At 31.4% G+C, this 20,995-nt stretch overlaps 1 protein-coding gene across 1 annotated transcript; it reads left to right on the forward strand.

Moving 5' to 3' along the window:
* Positions 1-2,619: 2,619 nt before the first annotated feature.
* On the forward strand, positions 2,620-12,536 carry LOC132948644 (uncharacterized). Its single transcript, XM_061019207.1, has 3 exons — positions 2,620-2,874; positions 6,965-7,813; positions 9,573-12,536. Exons 2-3 carry the CDS (start codon positions 6,965-6,967, stop codon positions 10,911-10,913), a joined length of 2,190 nt encoding a protein of 729 aa, XP_060875190.1. The 5' UTR covers positions 2,620-2,874; the 3' UTR covers positions 10,914-12,536.
* The last annotated feature ends 8,459 nt before the right edge of the window (positions 12,537-20,995 follow it).

Raw genomic sequence — 20,995 nt, forward strand, 5'->3', positions numbered from 1 at the left:
CTGATTTTGCATAAATTTTTCCTTAATTTTTATTTTGTTTTTTCTGCGCTTTTGAAAACTGTTTGGAATTTTTTATTTTGACCTACGTTACCTAATTTAACTTTGGTTAGTACATTTATGCTGATGGGAATTTATAACATGGCTTTATTTTTTTATGATTTTATTACCGGGTACGTTTTTTCCCGCTACGTTTTTACCGGGGACTTTTTTCGTTTACCGGATAATATTTCTGCTGTAGTCTATAGTTAATGTTTAATAGTAGTATGAATGCTAATAAATGAGTAGTTGTTGACAGATAGAAAGATGGGACACGTTGGACGTGCATACTACTACCTATATATGCTGCAGAGGTCGAGATTATTAGGTCGATAAGTTGATTAAAAGAAACTGCAGTTATTATAATGAGTTTGTTCACACATTTACATTCATATATAATATATAATTTATTAATATGGTAAAGACTAAAGACATATGGATTGGAAAATGAAATATAATTACTGAAATAAAATATATATAAGTATGATTAAAAATAAAAAAGGCTATTCGATTTTAAATTTAATGTAATAAAAAAAACAAAGGCAGGTTAAGTGGATGTCGCTCTATTGTGCAGTAGGTTACAAGTTGGTCAATGTATAGTAATGTATTATATTAAACTTGAATTAAATGATATAGGTAATACCATTGTATAAGAAAAACGATTCTGAGCAGGATATTTTATATTGTTATTATTTATTATAGCCTGTATAAATTGAATCGATATTACAATATTATTATTTTTTATTCGTTTCTATGGTGATAAGCAATTCGTTTCAATTAAAATCACATTTTTAGCGGTTTTTTGTAATTTGTTGGTGGTTTTTCCCGTGGCATTAATTAATTATTGAGAAAATGGAAAAATTACTTCTTTAAAGTACCATCTTGATCCAATTTGCTAAAATATAAGGTACTACATATTGAAATCGAAGCACTCCTTCTGGTAGAAATTTCGTATACAGGATAAAATAATAAAACTAATACCATTGTAAAACCACTAGCTTCCTCGCTCCGCTCAGAATGTAATAATTTCACTTTAGTATTTTCCCTGAAATTAAATTCATATCAGAATGGTCGTTTTTATTGAAATCAAAAGTACTTTAATGTTTTAACTTTTACATCTATAAAATATAAATATAATATTATTTTATTTTTTTGAATTGTTTAAATATTGGTACTTACACAATTTGTTACAACTTAAATCAGTATATAAATATTTAAAGCAGATTCAATGATATATAACTTACATGTATGATGTATCTAATACAATATAATATTAGTAGTATAAAATGGCAATGGGCGAAATCGTAAATTAAAATAAATTAAATTAAATCACATCATTGAACACAATTTGACTATTAGCCAAGGCAAGAGGGTACATAAATACATAATGGATATATTAGTAATCTGTACCTAATAATTATTATAATTCATATGATATTGATAATATGAATATTATAAAATAATCAATCTTTGATAATTTGAGATTTTTACACTACTGAGTAGTGAGTACAATCAAAATTATTATGGGCATAATATCAAATTAAATATTTATGTGTTATATTTGTACTGTTTATGAATATAAGTTATGTAAACGGGAAGGTTATTATGATTATCATGCATGTACATATAGAGCTTATACAAAATATGTACTGTTAAATAATCAACAATGCAAGAGTTTGGATAACCAATAGGTATCTAATCATTAGGTTGGACAAGTATAGGTAGTAGGTACACTAATACACTATAGTCTGTAGGTAATCAATTGACAATTAGTGCACTCAGTAGCAAGCCACAGTCCACCGGGACTGTAAATATTAGTTTAAAAGATACTGAAAAATTGTTATACCTATCGTGAACCTTAATACTAATTGTTTGGAAGTAGGTACGATGTGATTGACCTTTTACGTTGGTAAAATCAGAATAATTTTCTACTTTAGTAACTTGGCTTTCACAAAATGCCAAATACACTTATGCCACGTGTACTTGTTTTCGACTAGTTTTATGAACTTTGCATCGTGTCGATGGGATATCGCGATAAAGAGGTGTAGATATGAATAATACAATCATTTAAAGTCGTCGACACCTTGAGGATATAGTTAAAATATTAATAATATTAAAAAAATTACGATTTGGTGACGGCAACGGCCACTCGTATAAGGTTACACTGGCATACCAGCGTTAGGAGATCGGAATCCGATTCACTTTCACGGTGAAAAAAAATTTCTCCGAGACAATATGTCAACAAGATTACGGTGAACCTGAAAACACGATCCATCGTAAAAATTGCGATAATTATATCTTTGTGTCCTTGGCGGGAAAGCTGCAGATAGCGTACGAAAGCCGTACTCGCCGGCAGATATTATAGATACACAATAATATGAATATCGATGATTTCGTAGTCTCCGGTTTAGTTTGGAAATGAGAAGATATATGGGGAGAGAAAGAGAAAGAAGAAAGAAGAAAAAAGTAAGATGGATATATTTATATAGAAAGAGAGATACAGAGAGCGAGAGAGAAAATTATGTTCACGATATTGGAGGGGTAAAGTGAGTGGTGCCCAGGAACTTATAAATATTGGTTGGCCAGTGACCCAAATATCATTCGTACATATACGTCGTGACCTTGGTCGTGTGTGCCGGGCATGCCATCTTCTTAACCGTCCAGTAGTATAGTAGTTGTTAGTTTATACCGTACCTATTAGCCAGTGCCCGTCTATTGCGCGACGTTTAAGTTCAACACCTGCACGCGTTTTGTCAGTCGTCGGTCATGGCCGGATGCTGAACCTTACCAAACTATAATTTATTGGAATTTACACAACGTGATCAATTTAAATTTAAAGTAAGTACATTAAGTATTATTATAATAACATTATTTATTAGGTATATACTACATTTCGTTGTATAAATAATACGGAAATCGTTAAAGGAATGCAACGAGGTGACCGGAAGCAAAATACATACTTATTTATATATTTTTATTCTAAGATCTCGGATTGAGAAAGATTTTGGTTTTACAATACTTAGGTAAGTCGGGCTGCATGAAAAATCACTTAACATTTAAAGTATTAATAATGAGCTAATGGTCCTTTAAACATGATTTAGTGGCCCATAATTAATCCATTAAATTTTATTGAAAGTGTAACCCGGCATTATGGTTTTATTTTTCTGAACTTAAAAAAGATCAAAATGTCATATTTAGCAATTCTAAATACCTACAGGTAATGGAACAATGCATTAATATATCGTAGACGTTATTTTTTTAGCTTCCTTGCAGTAGTGATCAATAGAACCACGAAAAACTATGAATTAATAATTTAAACAAATACTTGATTATTTGACAAGATGTTGACCATTTTCAATTGAACTCAGTTGGTTAAGGTTATTTTAAATAAACCACACAAAATATAATGATTTTTTGTTAATTATTAGTACCTATAGTATATAGGTATATATAGTGTATAGGTATACAATATGTTAATTGTTCAACTTTTTAATAAATACCAATAAATTAGCTATTTCCGGTAAATATTGATAAACTGTTAGGTTAGATACGAATTAAATATTAGCTACAGTAAAACAGTATAATATTAGATCAATCATTAAAGATCCGTTTAATTTTGTAATCTAAAATCATGTTATAGCTAGGCGTCTGTCGCACATCCGATTGTGATTGTGGTTGAGGTTGTAAAAATGTAAACACTTATTTCTTAGTCGTATGCCTACTTTTTCGCTTAGCGTGCATCGCAATAATAATATAACCTGGTTTGTTCTACTGACCAGGTCAGTATATTGTACCTATTCAAAATTATACAGTTCTTGCACTTTCTAATTTTATTTATTTTTAAAATAAAGCTAATACATAACACGCAGGAAATACTTCGTGAATTGTTCCAACAGAGTAGAATGTCCTCTTAAGAGTTACGAAAACTGAATACTAATGATGATTATTTTCATTCGTTCCGAATACACAAGTTTAGGTCGACCGATGACCGATTTGACGTTTGATAAATTCGTCGTATTGTCTTGTGTAAGATCTATTTAACTGTGGAATATCTTTGAAAGTTTGATTAATAAGCATACCCCCACATAATTATTGTAGTTTTATATTGTCAACAAAATTACCTTAGTATCCTGACTCATGAGGAATGTGGTTGTATTTTATAGGGAGTCATTAGTCTTATAATTAACTCTGTTTAGTGATTACTAGATAGTAGGTACCTTAGTGCAGTTTATTAAATAATATGATTACGGTATAGCCTGTAGGTATATATTAGCTTATATTATGTACACCGTAAACGACGTATGCGATGTGCGAAGATGTAACACATGTACCTATTATATTACATCAACGATTTACGCGTATACTCCTGTCTCCTACGTAATTAGGTAGGTATAATACAAATATTGAGTATGGGTATTAGGTATTTATTAAATAGCGACTCACCCGATACCAGTGACCGTCAATCTATTTATTATATTATATTACATAAACATCAAACACCAAAGGTAGGTACACGAAAACACATAACCACATTGTCCGATATTATTATTAAATAAATTTCATAATATGGGGTTTTATGGATTTCGCTGTTTTAATATCAATCCGCTAGACATATTTTGTTTATATTGACATAATTCGCCGATTATTGATTCCATAAATTATTATATTTTTGTGGCACACTCTTTATTGACAAATTTCCATTAAATATTTAAGAGTCTCAGTAAAAACCTATGCTTTATTATAAAATGTACAATTTTTGTATAAAACTAATAACAATTTCAAAATTAATTTTTATATGGCGTAACATAAAACGCGCACAAGACTACAGTAATTGTTACTATTACGTTTCGAGTAAATTTAATAGTAGTATTTGAGCATAATAACTGAGAACATATTATTGGAAAATTTAAAATTATAATCGATAGGACTTGCATTTTTATTTCCAACAATACCTATGTAGGTACGTGTAGGTAATACATTGTTTTTTGATAAAACTTATAGATAAATATATTATATATATTACGAAATGAATACCTGCGATATGTCATACGTATAGTATATATAATATATACGTTACAGTTTAACGTCGTTATTTGTCGTAATGTTTTATAATTATTTTCATAATATAATACTCAGTTAATAATTTGTGACTGATTTATTAGATAACTAATAAGCACATTGAATAGTTGATAGATACCTAATAATATAGTAATATATTATAGTGAGATATCAACCGTCAACTGGAGATTGAAGTTAATCGCCATTTCAATATACCTACTGTACAAAATAAGCTTTAAACTCATATAGTTGAGTGTTTTTAAAAGCATATTATCGGGTAAAAGTTCTACTGAACAAACTTATATTTTATTGTATTGCATTAAATATGAATACCTAATAAAAATGTTTTTATTTAAATTAATAAATAGATCTTTTTAGTCTATCTTCATCACTTGCCAAAACGTTTCAAAAAGATCATCTTATATTTGCACGTTAACGGAATTCAATACATACATCATACACACACACACAATACACATGCATGCATACGGGTTTTTCTATTTGCTCCAGTGGTTCCGATTAGTTAGGTAGCGAAAGCAGTCTATAGACTTTCTTGTGTATGCGTGTGTTGTACAGATAAACCGGATAATAATAATATAAGTCTCTAACCGAACGACGTCTTGTGCAGTAATTATATTATAAACCACTTTCTTTCCGGTCGCACCCGAAATACAGACAAACACTGTACTTCGCGAATACCTATAATACCCACATTTCACTGTAAAACATCGTCATCTTAGTCCTGTCAAACCACCAGCAGACCGATACCTTTCCGATCGAGTTCTCTGTTCGTTAATCATATTACCTATAAATAATATGTTGCAATTCGAGATCGGGGCTTTCACTCAGAAATCAGAACTCCATCCTCATAGCCGATTAAATCCGAAACGAAACTCATCTCCCCATACTTGACATTATACTTACCCGTCGCGATCAGCCATCGTAGATGTCGATGGCGAGAGCGAATGCGTAATCCGGTCAAAACGTCGTCATCTGTGTGTGCTGTAGCAAACAGTAACCATTATATTTAAGTTGTTTTAGATATCACTCTTCAGTGATTTTCGTTTTTAATACGAGGGTAGTACTTAGGTTTTGATTAACAACATTTAATATCAAGATTCACTGGGTAACGGGTTATACTCGTAAATATTAAATTTAGAAACAAAAACTTTAATTTTCTTTTTATAAAACTTCGAACTTGCTAAAAATTATTCCTTAGATAATATATTGTAAAACAAATAATATCTATATTGTGTGATATAGTGTATACGATATTAATGTATAGGTTATCAACATTTTAATATTGTATAGATATGCCTCTTTATGGAAACTTCAGTCGATATTCGATAATACAAATAAAAGATTAAATACCTAGTCGTCTGCAGATTTCAAATTAAAACACCAGTTTGTAATAGGAAAAGAATATGCAGATTACATTTTTTAAATATGTTAGTCATTTATTAATGATTGATTGTCCTCTTCATAATTTTCAAATTCCTTTCAAAGTCCCTGTACGTTTTATCCGCCAATATGTTCTTTTTAACCTTACTATACTTCTTCAACTAATTATAGTTTTAATTAACCACTACGGCGGTGTATGTCTGTAGCCAATTCTGATCCCTCCTTTTCTACTTTGTGATTACAATGATTATTATTATTATTTTGTATAGGTAGTTTAATTGTACACTGATTTTTGGTTATAATATTAACTACCGCCCGTGTTGTATAATTAAAAATAAAATAAATAATGTATAATATCTTTATAAATCTAAACATATATATATATATATATATGTACTTGAAACGCATTGTAAAATAAAAGTCTATTTCACAGTCAATAAAATAAAATACAATTTGTTTACATTTTCAGATGAAAGTAGCGCTAACTGTCTTAGCGCTCGTGACTACCTTGGAGCTGGTACTAGGCGTACCGGTTTATGGTCCTCCACAACCATTGCCAACTCCACAAAAGTATAGGCCTCCAAATGGTGCACCCATCCCCGCCAAGTATCCTCCTCATCCTAGTGGTCATTCGGGAAAAAATGAATTCTATTCGAAATTTAATCCTCATTCACTACCACCGGGCTTACGTGGACCCGCACCCCAACTGCCACCACCTTTTGCTAAATATTCTCATCTGCCACCACCCGGCAAACATCAACAACAGTACCAACAACAAAACCAACACCAACATCAACATCAACAGCAACATCATCATCATCAACAACAACAACAGCAACAGCAACATCAACAACAACCACACCATTCGCCTAACAGCTTAAGACCAGTAGGACCACAGTTCCAGTCGAAACCACACTTGCTGCAGAACGGCGCTCCTCATCATTCTCCTCAACAGGGCCAAGTTAATAGCGGCCCTGAACAGCGGGTACAATTAGTACCAGCACGGCCTACTCCTAAGATAACCAACGTCTGGACGGGACCCAAATTATCTGGATCACCCGATTTCCCACCGCGTTTCCCCGATGCCACCAACTCCCTAGCACCGGTGACTGCAGCCCCGTTTCTGGAAAAACCCAGTGGACCTTACATAATTAATAGCGACGACGAGAGGGGACCTATCAAGACTATACCAGCACCGAACCTGAACCCAGCAGACAAACCAGCCAACTTCGAAGAACAATTGTACAGGGCACAACACCAACAATCGTACGTTCAACCTTTGGACAATTCGATAACCGATGAAAAACCCGCGTACCAGGTATAAATAAGTATATAAAATCTATTATAGTTTCAAATAATTTATTAGAAATGATAATGGATATATTTACTTTATAAATATAATAAACTACTTATAGTATAGGTATTTATTAGTTATTAAACATATACAATATACATGACTATCTTGATAGCATATATTCATGCACCTATACACTATGGCACACCTCGAGAAGTTCACGAAAGTTAAATAATGTACTGGAGTTAATAAAAACGTATGTATATTTTATCTAGACGTGGTAATCATTTTTTAATATATGGTTAGGTAGAATTAGCTAATTAGCTAGAATGTATCCGATAAAGGTGTCCGATATCGATAATATCGATGGACAATAATGTAATAGCAGGTACCTATTGGTACAATAGTACCTAGTTAATTATAGTTTAAAATGTGTAGACAGTTGTCTTTAAAATACATTCGTGAAAATATTAACATTACTTTCTCTCAAAAGACAACAATAGAAATTATGAGGAAATAATAGGTAACAAAAAATCAAAATTTAAATTTATGTCAAACGCAATGATAAAATTAAATGTGTAATGTCAGTTTCATTATAATAATATGGCATTAAATCAGAGAAAGGAAAGAATGATTGTAAATACATATTATAGACATAATAATCGGTAGGTTCTTACATAGCGTAGTATCTAACTACCTATATTATGCTACTCATTGACAGTAGGCAAATTCATTCATAAGTGCACGCGAGACATGCACATAACATATTATTAGAAAATGTATGAAAAAATACGAAATTATGTACCTATAACTGTTAAAAATATTGACCATTTTTTATTATTCTATATAAGTAACCTACTTTGCTGGAAATCTGGTCCTATTTTTTTATAATTACCACAATTATAAATTTGTATCGGGAAATTGATATTATTTTAAAAAAAAAATAAAAGTTTCATAAAGCACGATGATTTCTTTTTTGTTTTAAACCAATGACTAGAACAATTTTTAAACTTCCAATAAGAACTTTTAAATTTACTGACAAAATGTTGACTGATGTTTTAGATATAATATATAGCACAGGTTTTTAAAATGCTGTAAAAAAATCAAATTGTAATAACAATTTAAATAATTTATTAGCATTGTATTTAAAACATTTATAGTTTATGAAATGAGTTCCACTAAATAGTAGAGTGTAACATAAATTTATCTAATTGCAATATTATAAAAAAATTATTTTATACCCAGTATCGATAAAAAAGTTTGATTTTTGTTTCTTGTTTATTTTAAAATTAAGTAGGTAAATTTAATTTACCCAATTAACCAAATTAACTATTTGGTAAATTTAATCACATTAATTAATTAATTTAAGAATCGTTGGGATCAAAGATCGATAACGATATATTGAATATACAAATGTGCTATTATCTAATCCAAATAATTGAATCAGTATTACAAGTTTTAGAAAACATTCGTCATTGATAAAAAAAAACGATGAACTGGTATTCGTTAACCTCGGTAATTTGTACAGCGAGTTGGATAATTATTATTATATTATCATAATTGAAAACTCATAAATATTATTTAATATTATAATTTACAATTAGGTAGTGCTTTCACTGGATAGCTTCTTCCCTCACGTTTTCATGTACAAAATATTATATCACATATTCTTATTGTGCCCAAGGGTACAGATTGTATATATCTTGTTAAAAATAAAAAAATAAAAAAATATTATAATTTTATATTGTATCAGAAGTGATTCTCACAGCGTACCATGTTTCAGGTAACCGAAAACCCGAGTGGTTACAAACAATTTAACAGCCAACCGTCGTACTTCGCCCAGGACTTAGGAATAACGTCATCTGTCAAAGTTCCGCCCAACACAGACTCCAACTCAATACCAACCGTTCCACTGGACATCGCTCTGCAACAACATTTGGAAAATCAACATCATAAACAGCTGTCAGCCGAACATATTGGATCCACAGATACGTTGACGCCACAAGAGCTGTACTCGCTGCTGAACAGTAACCAAGCCGCTGCCGTGGTACCGCAGGCCACATACATGGTACCGCAAACTGTCATGTACGCTGTACCACAACCACAGTCGTTGGACCCGCAAGTCGGCCACCAGATCCAGTACCAGGCGCAGCCAGTCCAACTACAGTACGCACAACAGCCTACAGCCACAGGTGTTCAGTTGCAGTATGCACAACCAGCCACTGCCGATCTCCAGTACTTGCAGCCGCAAACGGTCCAATACCAGCCACAAGCAGTCCCATATCAACCACAAGCCATCCAATACCATGCTCAATCTGACCACTTGCAGCAGCCGTATCAACAACAATCGGCGGAACAGTACAGCGCGCAAACTGCCGCTGCTGAAATATCAACGCAAAAACAACAACAGCAACAGGAGCTTATACAACAGCAACAGCAACAGGAAGAGCAACAGCAACAACAGGAGCAGCAGCAGTATTCGCAACAACAACAACAACAGGTCCAGTTACAGCAACAGCAACGTGAGCAGCTAAAACAACAGCAACAGGGGGAGCAGCAGCAGCAGTTACAGCAACAACAGCAGCAGCAATTACAGCAACAACAGCAGCTGGACAACGACGTTCAGTACCAGCAGGAACAGGACGACTATGAGCCCAGGAACGGCGACAAAGGATCAGCAGAACAACCACCCGCAGCAGTGCCAGAGGACGATGAACACGATCAGAGGAAGTTGCAGAGCATCCGAGACCAGTATTACTCAGCCGTCCCCAACGAACAGACAGCTAGCGTTCTGGCGCAGATCGCACAGTCGGCGGCCAACAACGATGAGCCGAGCCGAGTAGCGGATGCGGCGAAACCGGCGGAAAAATCGCCGACCGATCAGTCAGTACAGATGCACACTTCGGTGCAGATTCAACAGTCGGTGCCACTTTACGAGGGCACGTACGCGTCGTCGAGGCGCACCAACCAGGAGTATGCGGACGAGGGCGGCGAGACCGACGAGCTGATGGAAGGCAGCGAATCGGTGGCCGTCTCCGAGTCGTCGTCGTCCTCGGTCAACGGACACGCTCCCAATCAGTTCCCGTATAGCGCGGCCAAGATAAACGCATTCGCTGCCAACTAGTCCTATACAGTATTCCCCGTCCGGATATGAATAACGCGACTTTAATATTTGAACTAGCTCAGATATTATAAAAGCTATTATTATCTCTAAAAGCGACACTATATTATTTTATAGTTGATATTTTTATTTTTTATTTACTAATTTATTTTTTGAAGACAAAACATCGATGTCCGTGTCGTCATACTGGATCGCAGTGAAATTTATTTGTTGTTTGTAATGTTTGTATTTATTTTTGTTTTAACTCATGATCGAAACGGACGGCATCGACACTCGATAAGCGGATTTGTCGCACGCGCAGACACCCTAAATTTATTATTTATATTATTTGTATTTTTATACGTTTAGTTTGGTTAAATTAATACCTATGCTATTTTTTTAAGACTCAACTACATGAACGATTGCTCAAATTTTAAATTATGACCCACATGTCATGGCCACGTGGCATTTTTCTAGACAATAATGGGCTGAATATTTTGTAGATCGACTTGAACCTGAATTACAAAATGCAGAGTTGAGCATGATACTTAAAGAAAAGTATCATGATACATGCATTAAGTGTATGTATCTAGATACTGTGATAAACGGTACTCCATATTTTATATTTCCAATTTAATTGTATTAACTATTAAACGTCTATACATTAAAACGTCTTATAAAGTCATAAAATATATTAAATAATACAACAAGTCAATACACATTATAAATGTATAACTAATACATAACTCATTACTCTTCATATCATAGTTAATACAATACGGTATAGGTACGTTAATAGTTAATACACATAATAACTAATACACCAAAATTAATAAATTACATTTTAATTTTTACTTATAAATGTGTTAATGTGCTATACGGTAAAAATGAATACATAAATTAAATTTGTTATAGTTAGTTTAGTTAGCTTATCAGTACTTTTGTTTTTATTTTCTATTTTATGTGGAATGACCTATACGGTTTCACTCATATCTAGGTAGTAGATTCATATTTTATGAGAACGAAAATTCCAGTTTAGTTCTTATCCGTATGACTGTAAGAGTATATAGGTATACGGCCATACTGGCATTTTAATTTAATTAAATTGTTTTCAAATTATATTATAATTTTAACATTGTTAAATTATTTTAAGTTTCGGGTGTCCTGCAAATCGAAATCAAATTTCTTGGAACTATTCAGTACAATTGTTTACAATAATAGTATCATGTATTTCTTGTCAAAGTAAGATACATAATACTATAGTATAAAATATATCACGATAGTACGATACATTATACTTGATACAATTATATCTTTGATACTGCCCAACCCTGGTTACATGGACAACCCATAGACTTAATAAGTTCAATTGGTGCAAAAAACAGTTATGCCTAAACATATACCGTTAGTCCTAGGTACCACAGCAGCTCTCAATACTAATTTCAGTATAGGTAACGACATACATAAAAAACTCATGACCTATTTATTGGATAAATTTAAGTTAACTTGATATTTATTTTATGTGAATATAGAATATTAATTATAAGAATAAAATACACAATTCAAAAATAATTTAATCAGAAGACATGTAAACATTATGGAATTGTTCGTACAATTTAATAAAGATTTACAAGATTACTCTGTAAAGTGTATTGTGTATTTATTTACCTGTTTAATATTGTTACTTATATTTGTAGAGTATGAATATACCGTTCGTATTTTTTTTTTAGATTCTGAGCGAAGCGATGAATGTATTGATTTTACAATGATGTGTGTTTTTTTTTTTTTATTTTTTTTTGTGTCTGTCATCACTTTTTAGGACAGTAAAAGTGTTTCAATTTTCTTCAACAGTAACTTTTCTGATAGGAAAGTGAATCTAGTTGGTACTTTGAGGGGTCAAAAGTAAAAATTTCCCAATAGTTTTCAAAAGCGACGTGAAAAACAAAAGAAAAATTAAGGAAAATCGGGAATTTTTACGCAAAATCTGTTTTCGAAAAAATCGATTTTGGTTTTTGGTGCAACTCTAAAACAAATGACCGTAGATACATGAAATTTTGCCTGAATGTTTATATTAGCATTTTCTATACACCATAACATTTTCCAAATATTTTTACTTATTTTGAGTTGTTTACGGACATTTTCAGGTTCCATTTTTTTTTGTTTTTTTTTTTATAAATATCAATAAAATTTTATTTGTTGGTTAAATGTAGGATATTGGATTAATGATAAAAATGGTGGATTTGTGAAAAGGATGGTGGATTAGTAAACCGGATAGCTGTAAAAGTTTTTTACTACGCCAAATCAAGAAATAAAATTTCGGACGGTCATCGAACTAATCATATAGCCGCCTTGATTAATTTGGGGTCTAGCAAGTCAGTCACTTACCTCGACGTTGGACTTATATGTCTAGGCAACAAAAATGGAACGTTCATTACTGCTGCAGAAACCGTAAATTAAGTAATAAATTACGAGATAAAAAATGTAAAACATTTCGGGCGTCCATGCAAATCATATGGCCACCGTATTTTTTTGGGTGTCTAGCAGGTCAGTCGAATAATGTGCGGCGGCCGGGTCACTTCATCAGGTTCTATGTCTCGGCAACAGGTATGCAGCGTTCATTACTGTCACCGAAAACGCAAAATTAAGTAATAAATTACGTGAAAAAAATTCAAAACATTTCGGGCGTCCATGCAAATCATATAGCCGCTGTCTTTTTTTTAGCTGCTAGCAGGTCAGTCACCTCGAATGACGTTCGCCGTAGTAATAAGGGTAGGCTATCGGACTTCGTCGGATAGCGGACAATGTGCGACGGACGGGTCACGTCGTCAGGTATGCAATCCGACTGCGTCGAATCGCGGACAGCGTTCATTACTGTCACCGAAAACGAAAAATTATGTAATAAATTCAAAACATTTCGGGCGCATATATTCAAGCCTGTATATAGTAATAGCGACACGGCGGCGGCGCTCTCCGCGATGTCAATCGGCCCCCAGGACTCGTTGCGAACGAAGTACATCTAGGAGGGAACGCGAATAAGGTTTCAACGGGACTGTGCGGAGTCCGTAAAAGCGGTAAAACTCGAATTTTGAAAAAAATCGTAAAATTTTCGTTAATTACGAATAATATGATAAGGCGGAAGTGATATCAAAGAGTAAATAACGAAAAAAAAAATCCGGATTACCACGGCCGCCGCAAATTAACGACAATCCCGGCGGCCGGCATCGAAACCACGACCATCAAATCATCCGCACATACGCCTATACCTACCTACTTACCTATCGAGTTGAAAACCGGTGTCAAATCTGTGACTCTTAAGCCGTAATGCGCAAAAAAATCTAACCCTCCGACGCATATATTCAAGCCTGTATATAGTAAGAACGACGTGACGCCGCTAAATTAATTATTGTTGTTTATCAATTACTTATTTAAAAACTATATTTACTAAACGTACCTACATAAGCAATATCAAATAGTATAGGCATATCATTATACAATTTAACTACCAGACTTTACTGAAATATATGAAGATCTATTTGTTTATTAATATTGTATTATATGGTATCTGCAGCATTATAATTTTTAATTTCCTCAACCAATCAAGTCACTTAAAAACTGTAATGAATTATGTGGGTACTACATAGTATACATGTAAGTTAGTTATATAGTATTATTGTCTATACAAGTAAAGAACCATATAATCCAGCCCTTGTTAAATAATATAGGTGGGTTGCTCAATAAATGTGTAGATAATAAAATAGTATTAATTAAATATTAAATTGTTTAATAGTATAGTCATATCATTATACAATTTAACTACCAGAATTTAATTAAATACATAATAAGTTATATTTTGTCTATTAATATACATAATTTTACTGACCTAAAAACTGTAATATTTTAAGTACCTACTACGTAGTATATTATAAATTTAATATTTAACCACATAATCGTTTGACATGTGCTCAAAACCTACCTATATAAATAATATCAAATAGTATAGTCATATCATTATACATTACCTCAACAGCTCAACCAATTAACTCACCTAAACTGTAATATATTAAGCTCTACATAGTATAAATGTACGTCAATTATGTTACTATTGTCTATTCAAGTATAAAAGAACCACTCCATATAATCCAGCCCATGTTAGATGAGATAGGTGCGTTGCGCATAAACTATAAATAATAAAATTTGTAGATAATAAAATCAAATATTAATTTATTATGTATTAAATAGTTTATTTCATATAATACTCATAATTAAACCTACCTATATAAGTTGTTTCAAATAGTATTTAGTCATATAATCATACAATTTAATTTCCAGACTTTAATTAAATACATACATTTTTATTTTGTTTATTAATATTGTATTATTTAACAGTTTTGTATCATACATAAAATTTATAATTAGCAAGTTACCTCAAACAATCAACTCCCCTAAAAACTGTAATATATTTAGTACTACCTACATAGTATACATGTAGGTTAATTATATTACTATTGTCTAATTCAAGTATGAAAGATCAAAGAACCATCCCTTATAGTTCAGCCCATGTTAATTAATTTAGGTGCATTGCAAAAAAAATAAGTATTATTTATTAAATAGTTTACCTATTTCATATAAATAATACTCATAATTAAACATAGCTATATAAGTTATTTCAAATAGTATATGGCCATATAATTATGCAATTTAATTGCTAGACTTTAATTAAATACATAAAGTTCTATTTTACTATTGTATTAATATTGTAATATTTAGAATCTGCTGCAGTTTATTTCGTCTGCTACCCTAAATTTATGATTACCAAATTTGACTCACCTAAAAACTGTGATATATTATGTACCTACTACATAGTATAGGTATTGTATATTTAATCATGAGCATAAAATCAAATTAATAAATAGATAATTAAAAGGTAAATAACAAATAATTGATATACACAGCTATTGCTTTTATTGTCTACATTTATCGAGCAATATTTATTGGGTTCGATTATGTGGTTTAATATTAAATATTATAATATATTGTAATACACTCTGCGTTAAAGTATTCGAACTCTTCTGTGACATCCATCGTCGAGCTAAGATATTATTATATAATTTAACTAACCCAACCACCTAACCACCGTATCAACCCTTAATATTTAGACATTTATTTATTATAAAATGCATGTACCTACAGTGACCGAGTATGCAAAAGTCTGTAAAATATAAAATTGATCTCTTCTATGCATATATATATATATATATGCCTGTATATAGTAATAACGACGCTGTCCGCTATCCAATCTCCGCCGCGGCACTCGACGCGAACAAAGTACGGCCGCAGGCGGTCAATAAATTTAGCAGGGAACGCGAATAAGTCTTCAACGGGGAGGTTCGACGTCTTCAAAACTTAAGGACAATTTCAGATAAACTGATGCGCATGTCTCGTGTGACATAATATAATCTATTTATATTTTTGTTTTAATATTGGCCATGGTGGAAAATCCTTTTTTGCATAAATAATTAGTTGTAAGGAAAAGTAATAGTTTTTTTATCGCATTAATTGAAAGTTCTGGATATTCATAATGTACTGCAAACCAAAAATCTACAAAAGTTTCATTTTTAAATTTATATTTATGAGATAACCATAGGCGGATATTTGGTCACATCCATGGGGGGGGGGGGGGGGGGGCTTAACATATTTCTGTCTATCCATTAGCGTAAACATACATTTTTAAACGCTTCAATCTACTAACTAGTGGCTACTCAGTACTCCTTTATTCTAGCAGAGGCACCAAGTATATATAGGTATATTAAAATACACAATTTATTTTGACATCTAGTGTGGTTTGTTACATTCAGGGGGCCTTAAGCCCCCTCCCCACAAGTCCCCCCTCCAATATCCACCTATGAAGATCTTTTATCACAAGAAAGTTCGATAATCTGAGTTTTAATCCATTGAAAATCGTCTGCACGAATATCCTTTGGGAAATAACTATTTAATGCAATTGATATTTTATTTAAATATAATGAAATAATTGTTTTGATATCAGTGACATTCACCAAGTCGTCTACTTCTAAAAACTCGCTAAGTACAAAAAACATATCAATATTTCCCTTTTCTACTTTGTTTTTGTAAATAATAATTTAATTTTAAACGAAGTAATTTTTTTTGACTGGTAAAAAATATCAACATTTTTACCTTGCATTGACAAATTTAAATTATTTTGCATAATAAAAATATCACTGTCACAAAAATAGTTTTTCAAATCAGAATTTTTGTTGTTGAGAAATTCTAAGACTTCATGACGAAGTTGAAATAGTCTGAACAGGCATTTTCCTCGAGAAAGCCAACGTACTTCTGAGTGAAGTAAAAGTGATTTAACGTTTTGTTCATTTTCTTCGCAGAGTTTGTAAAACAATCTACTATTTAATGCTCCAGATTTAATAATTAAAATAAATAAATAAATAAAATAAATTTAATAATTTTAACAGATTCACTAAGAACTTTATTTAATTCAGTTGACATTTTTTTTGACACAAGTGCCTCTCTTTGAAGCATACAATGAGTTCATTCGGCATCTGGGGCTACTTTTTTAATACGTCGTACCACATCAACATCCGTTTACCCGTCATCGATGCCGCACCATCAGTCGCGTAGTTACGTCGCGTGAGTATATATATCACTGTTTATTACCTAATAATTAACATATTAAATTATAATATTTAAATTTATTTAAAGTATGATTATCCGTATCTTGAAAATTACTTAAAATGATTTTATGTACAAATAATTTATCTAAGTGTATAAATTATTATTAGGTACCAAATAATAATAATACTCTATATAATTATTATAGTATTGTGGAGTAATGCTATTTAGTAATTACCTACTTAAAATTTATAAAAAATCTAGTAAATATTTTTTTGTCTTGAATATAGTCACAGTATCTTTGGAGCTCTATACAATGAAATATTTTTTCCTTCACTTCCACTAGCGTATCTTGTCTTACAGCCTAGTACATAGCATCTATTTAGCATTTTTAGTTATTTAATTTACCTATTAAACTTTTAAAATAATATTTGAGAACTTAACATAATATTTATTGTTCGGTAACTAAACATTCAATAGTAGACATTTAAATGGACAGTCATAGTTCTTATAATAATTCTAATACATTTTGAAAAATATTGGGAAGGGATTTATATTTTAAATACTATTTGTTATGACTAGAAGCCTACCTCTTATATGTTTATTTTATTGAATTCGTGAATATATTTATAAAATACATTAGTTTGGTCTATATTTAATACACCATAATAGCAAATAATTAATAATATAACCGGCCTTCGAGTAATGTGGCGGTGCCTAGCGGTATTCATGTTAACTAAATTTTTGCCGTCAAAAATTGTGCCACTTTTTTCGCGGAGTGTTATCACTAAAGACCGGATTTATATGTTTTTACATATCGTTACTGGGTCTATGCAGTCTTATGAGAGTAAAAAATGTGGATGATTTGTTCAATTCTGAATGCATAGAAAAAAGTTTTTTTTGCATATTTGAGAATATTTTATGGGTTAGAGAATATTTAACTCATTTAGCATATTTTGGATATTTCGTAAATTGTGAGAAAAAATTTGTATTTATTTTTAATTTTAATATTACGGTACCCAGAAAAAATTTTTTTGAACATTTACAATTTTTTATTTTATCATTTCCAACTCTTACTAAAGTGCAATAATTTTCCATTAGAATACGAAACTTTAAATACCTAATAATTAACTCACTGTTAATATAAAATTGAAAAAAAAAAAAATTTTAAATGCATACTAAAGTAAATATAATGATGTTTATTGATTATTTTTGCATATTTTTGCTTTTTTTTGTATATTTGCATATTTTAGCATATTTTTTAAATTTTTAAGAGAATATAATGAGAATATTTTAAGGTTTTTTCGAGAATATTAGCTTCATATTTAAGGTATTTTAAGAGAATATAAATCCGGTCTTTAGTTATCACCTTCTCTTCTCTACATCGCGGTTCAGACTTCAGATCATAGGTAACCAAGACCCATAGGCGCAAATAGCATATGAGATTTGGGGGCTGAAGCCCTAGCTACTAAATGAAGCATTGAAGCATTTATACAAGTAATTAACACCAAAAAAAATTTTTGATACAACATATTGTATACTGCTTACTTAATTACAATATTGACAGAAAATAACACTTACTAAACATTTTTTTTTTAAATGTGCTATTTCATGTAGGTACTTATAATAGTTGTCAAAATTATATTTATAATATATAATATACATTATACACCACATAACTTTTAGGAAAACAATAGGAATTATTACTGTAAGTATGGCTTTAGAGCAACAATTAACAACAAAATAATATAATTATAGAACACATTTTTATTTTAAAAATGTACCTTATACATTTTTAGAGCTGTATTCTTCGGTTAGATTTAGCAAACGTGTTTAATATTGTTTCAGTATCTACTTTAATATATTTTTCAATATTCAATATTGCTAAGTTACTAAATCGGCGAAAATATGTGGTACATCATTGCCATGTGCGGTTTATTTGGACCCCCCGGATATTCTATTTTTAACAAAGGTGCGTTTAACGCATAAATGCACGTCCCCGCGGCCCGCAGCTCACCACAGTGAATAGTGATACTGTCTATAGTCTATTAGTGATAACTGATAACTTATTAGTTATTAATTATTATAGTATAGCCCGTATAGGCGTATAAAATATTACGTATAAGTATAACAGCCAAATGGTATATCAATATGAGCTGCAACAACAGACTCCGTAATAAGAAATAAGAATGCTTATTAGTTATTCCTTATTACTTATTATCCTTAGTTCTTGGCTAGTTGGATTTCACATTATTACTATACAATATAGAGGTATCAATTTACGGCTAAAATAGCCGTTATCGTAACCGCAAGTCGCGACCCATGGTCTGGGAAATGCTATTATAATTATTAATGTAATTATTACGAGCCATGACATTTATAGAAAAAAAAATTTTTATTAATCAAATACAATCCAAGTGAGGACGGTACAACCAAGCTAGTTACCCAACAATTTTAATACAATTTCATTTTTTTTCTTCATTTTAAAAAGCACTGAGTATTTTCAATTTTGACCTCCTAAAATTACCAACTAGATCCAATTTGATTCCAAAAACATACATCGGGCATCGAAGCTTATGATCAGACAATTTTTTCTACTAGAAAAGTTGAAAAGTTACAAACATCTTAAAATACCTCAAATAAACGTCTGAAATTATTAGACTGGGCAAAATAAAAATAAAATTGTAACTAATTTTCAAGCAGCCCCCCCCTCCATTGAAAAATCCTGCGTACGCCACTGCATTACACTGTGCATATTATACTTTAAAGTTTAAACTGTTTGAAATATAACTAATATTAGGATTTTCATTTTTCATATTTGGCTACTCACTATAAATACAATTAATAAATTCAGTTATTTTTTTTTTTAAGTAACTAGAAAATATTGAATTAATATCATTAGTCTACAAAATATCCAACGGTTCCGAGGCAAGTTTGTTGTTAGTTCCTGAACAATATTTTTTTTTCTAAGGCAGGGTTGTTAGCCCAGCGCTAAACCCCCAACCTGGAGGACCAGTCTACTCCAACCAATTAAGGTCAGAGTAGGGCTATTGCAGTGTACTTACTAAGTACACTGGGCGATGGGCAACTTTCCCTACGCCTAAAATTAAGTGCAGGTACTTGAAAAAAAGGTTTCTGTTTTTTTTTTATATTTAAGTTTTAGCTACGTTATTTCAAAGTTATTATAATTATTTGTCATTCTCATATTAAATATTTTTCCTAGTATATTTTTCCTACTTCAATTACAACAAATACAGATATTTATTTGTAAAAAAAACACTTATAATAGATTTATTTTAATAATTTATTTATTTATGTGCTTACCTTAATATACTCCGAAAGAGCATTGACTATTGCTTCACAAACTTCCGGAACTTTAAGTGATATTGACTGAGTAGATATTTTAAATTGATACATCATGCTATAGTAAGAAACTCCCGTCTTGAATAGAATCCAACATA

Source organism: Metopolophium dirhodum, chromosome 7 (assembly GCF_019925205.1).
Source record: "Metopolophium dirhodum isolate CAU chromosome 7, ASM1992520v1, whole genome shotgun sequence".
In the NCBI taxonomy this organism is placed as follows: Eukaryota; Metazoa; Arthropoda; class Insecta; order Hemiptera; family Aphididae; genus Metopolophium; species Metopolophium dirhodum.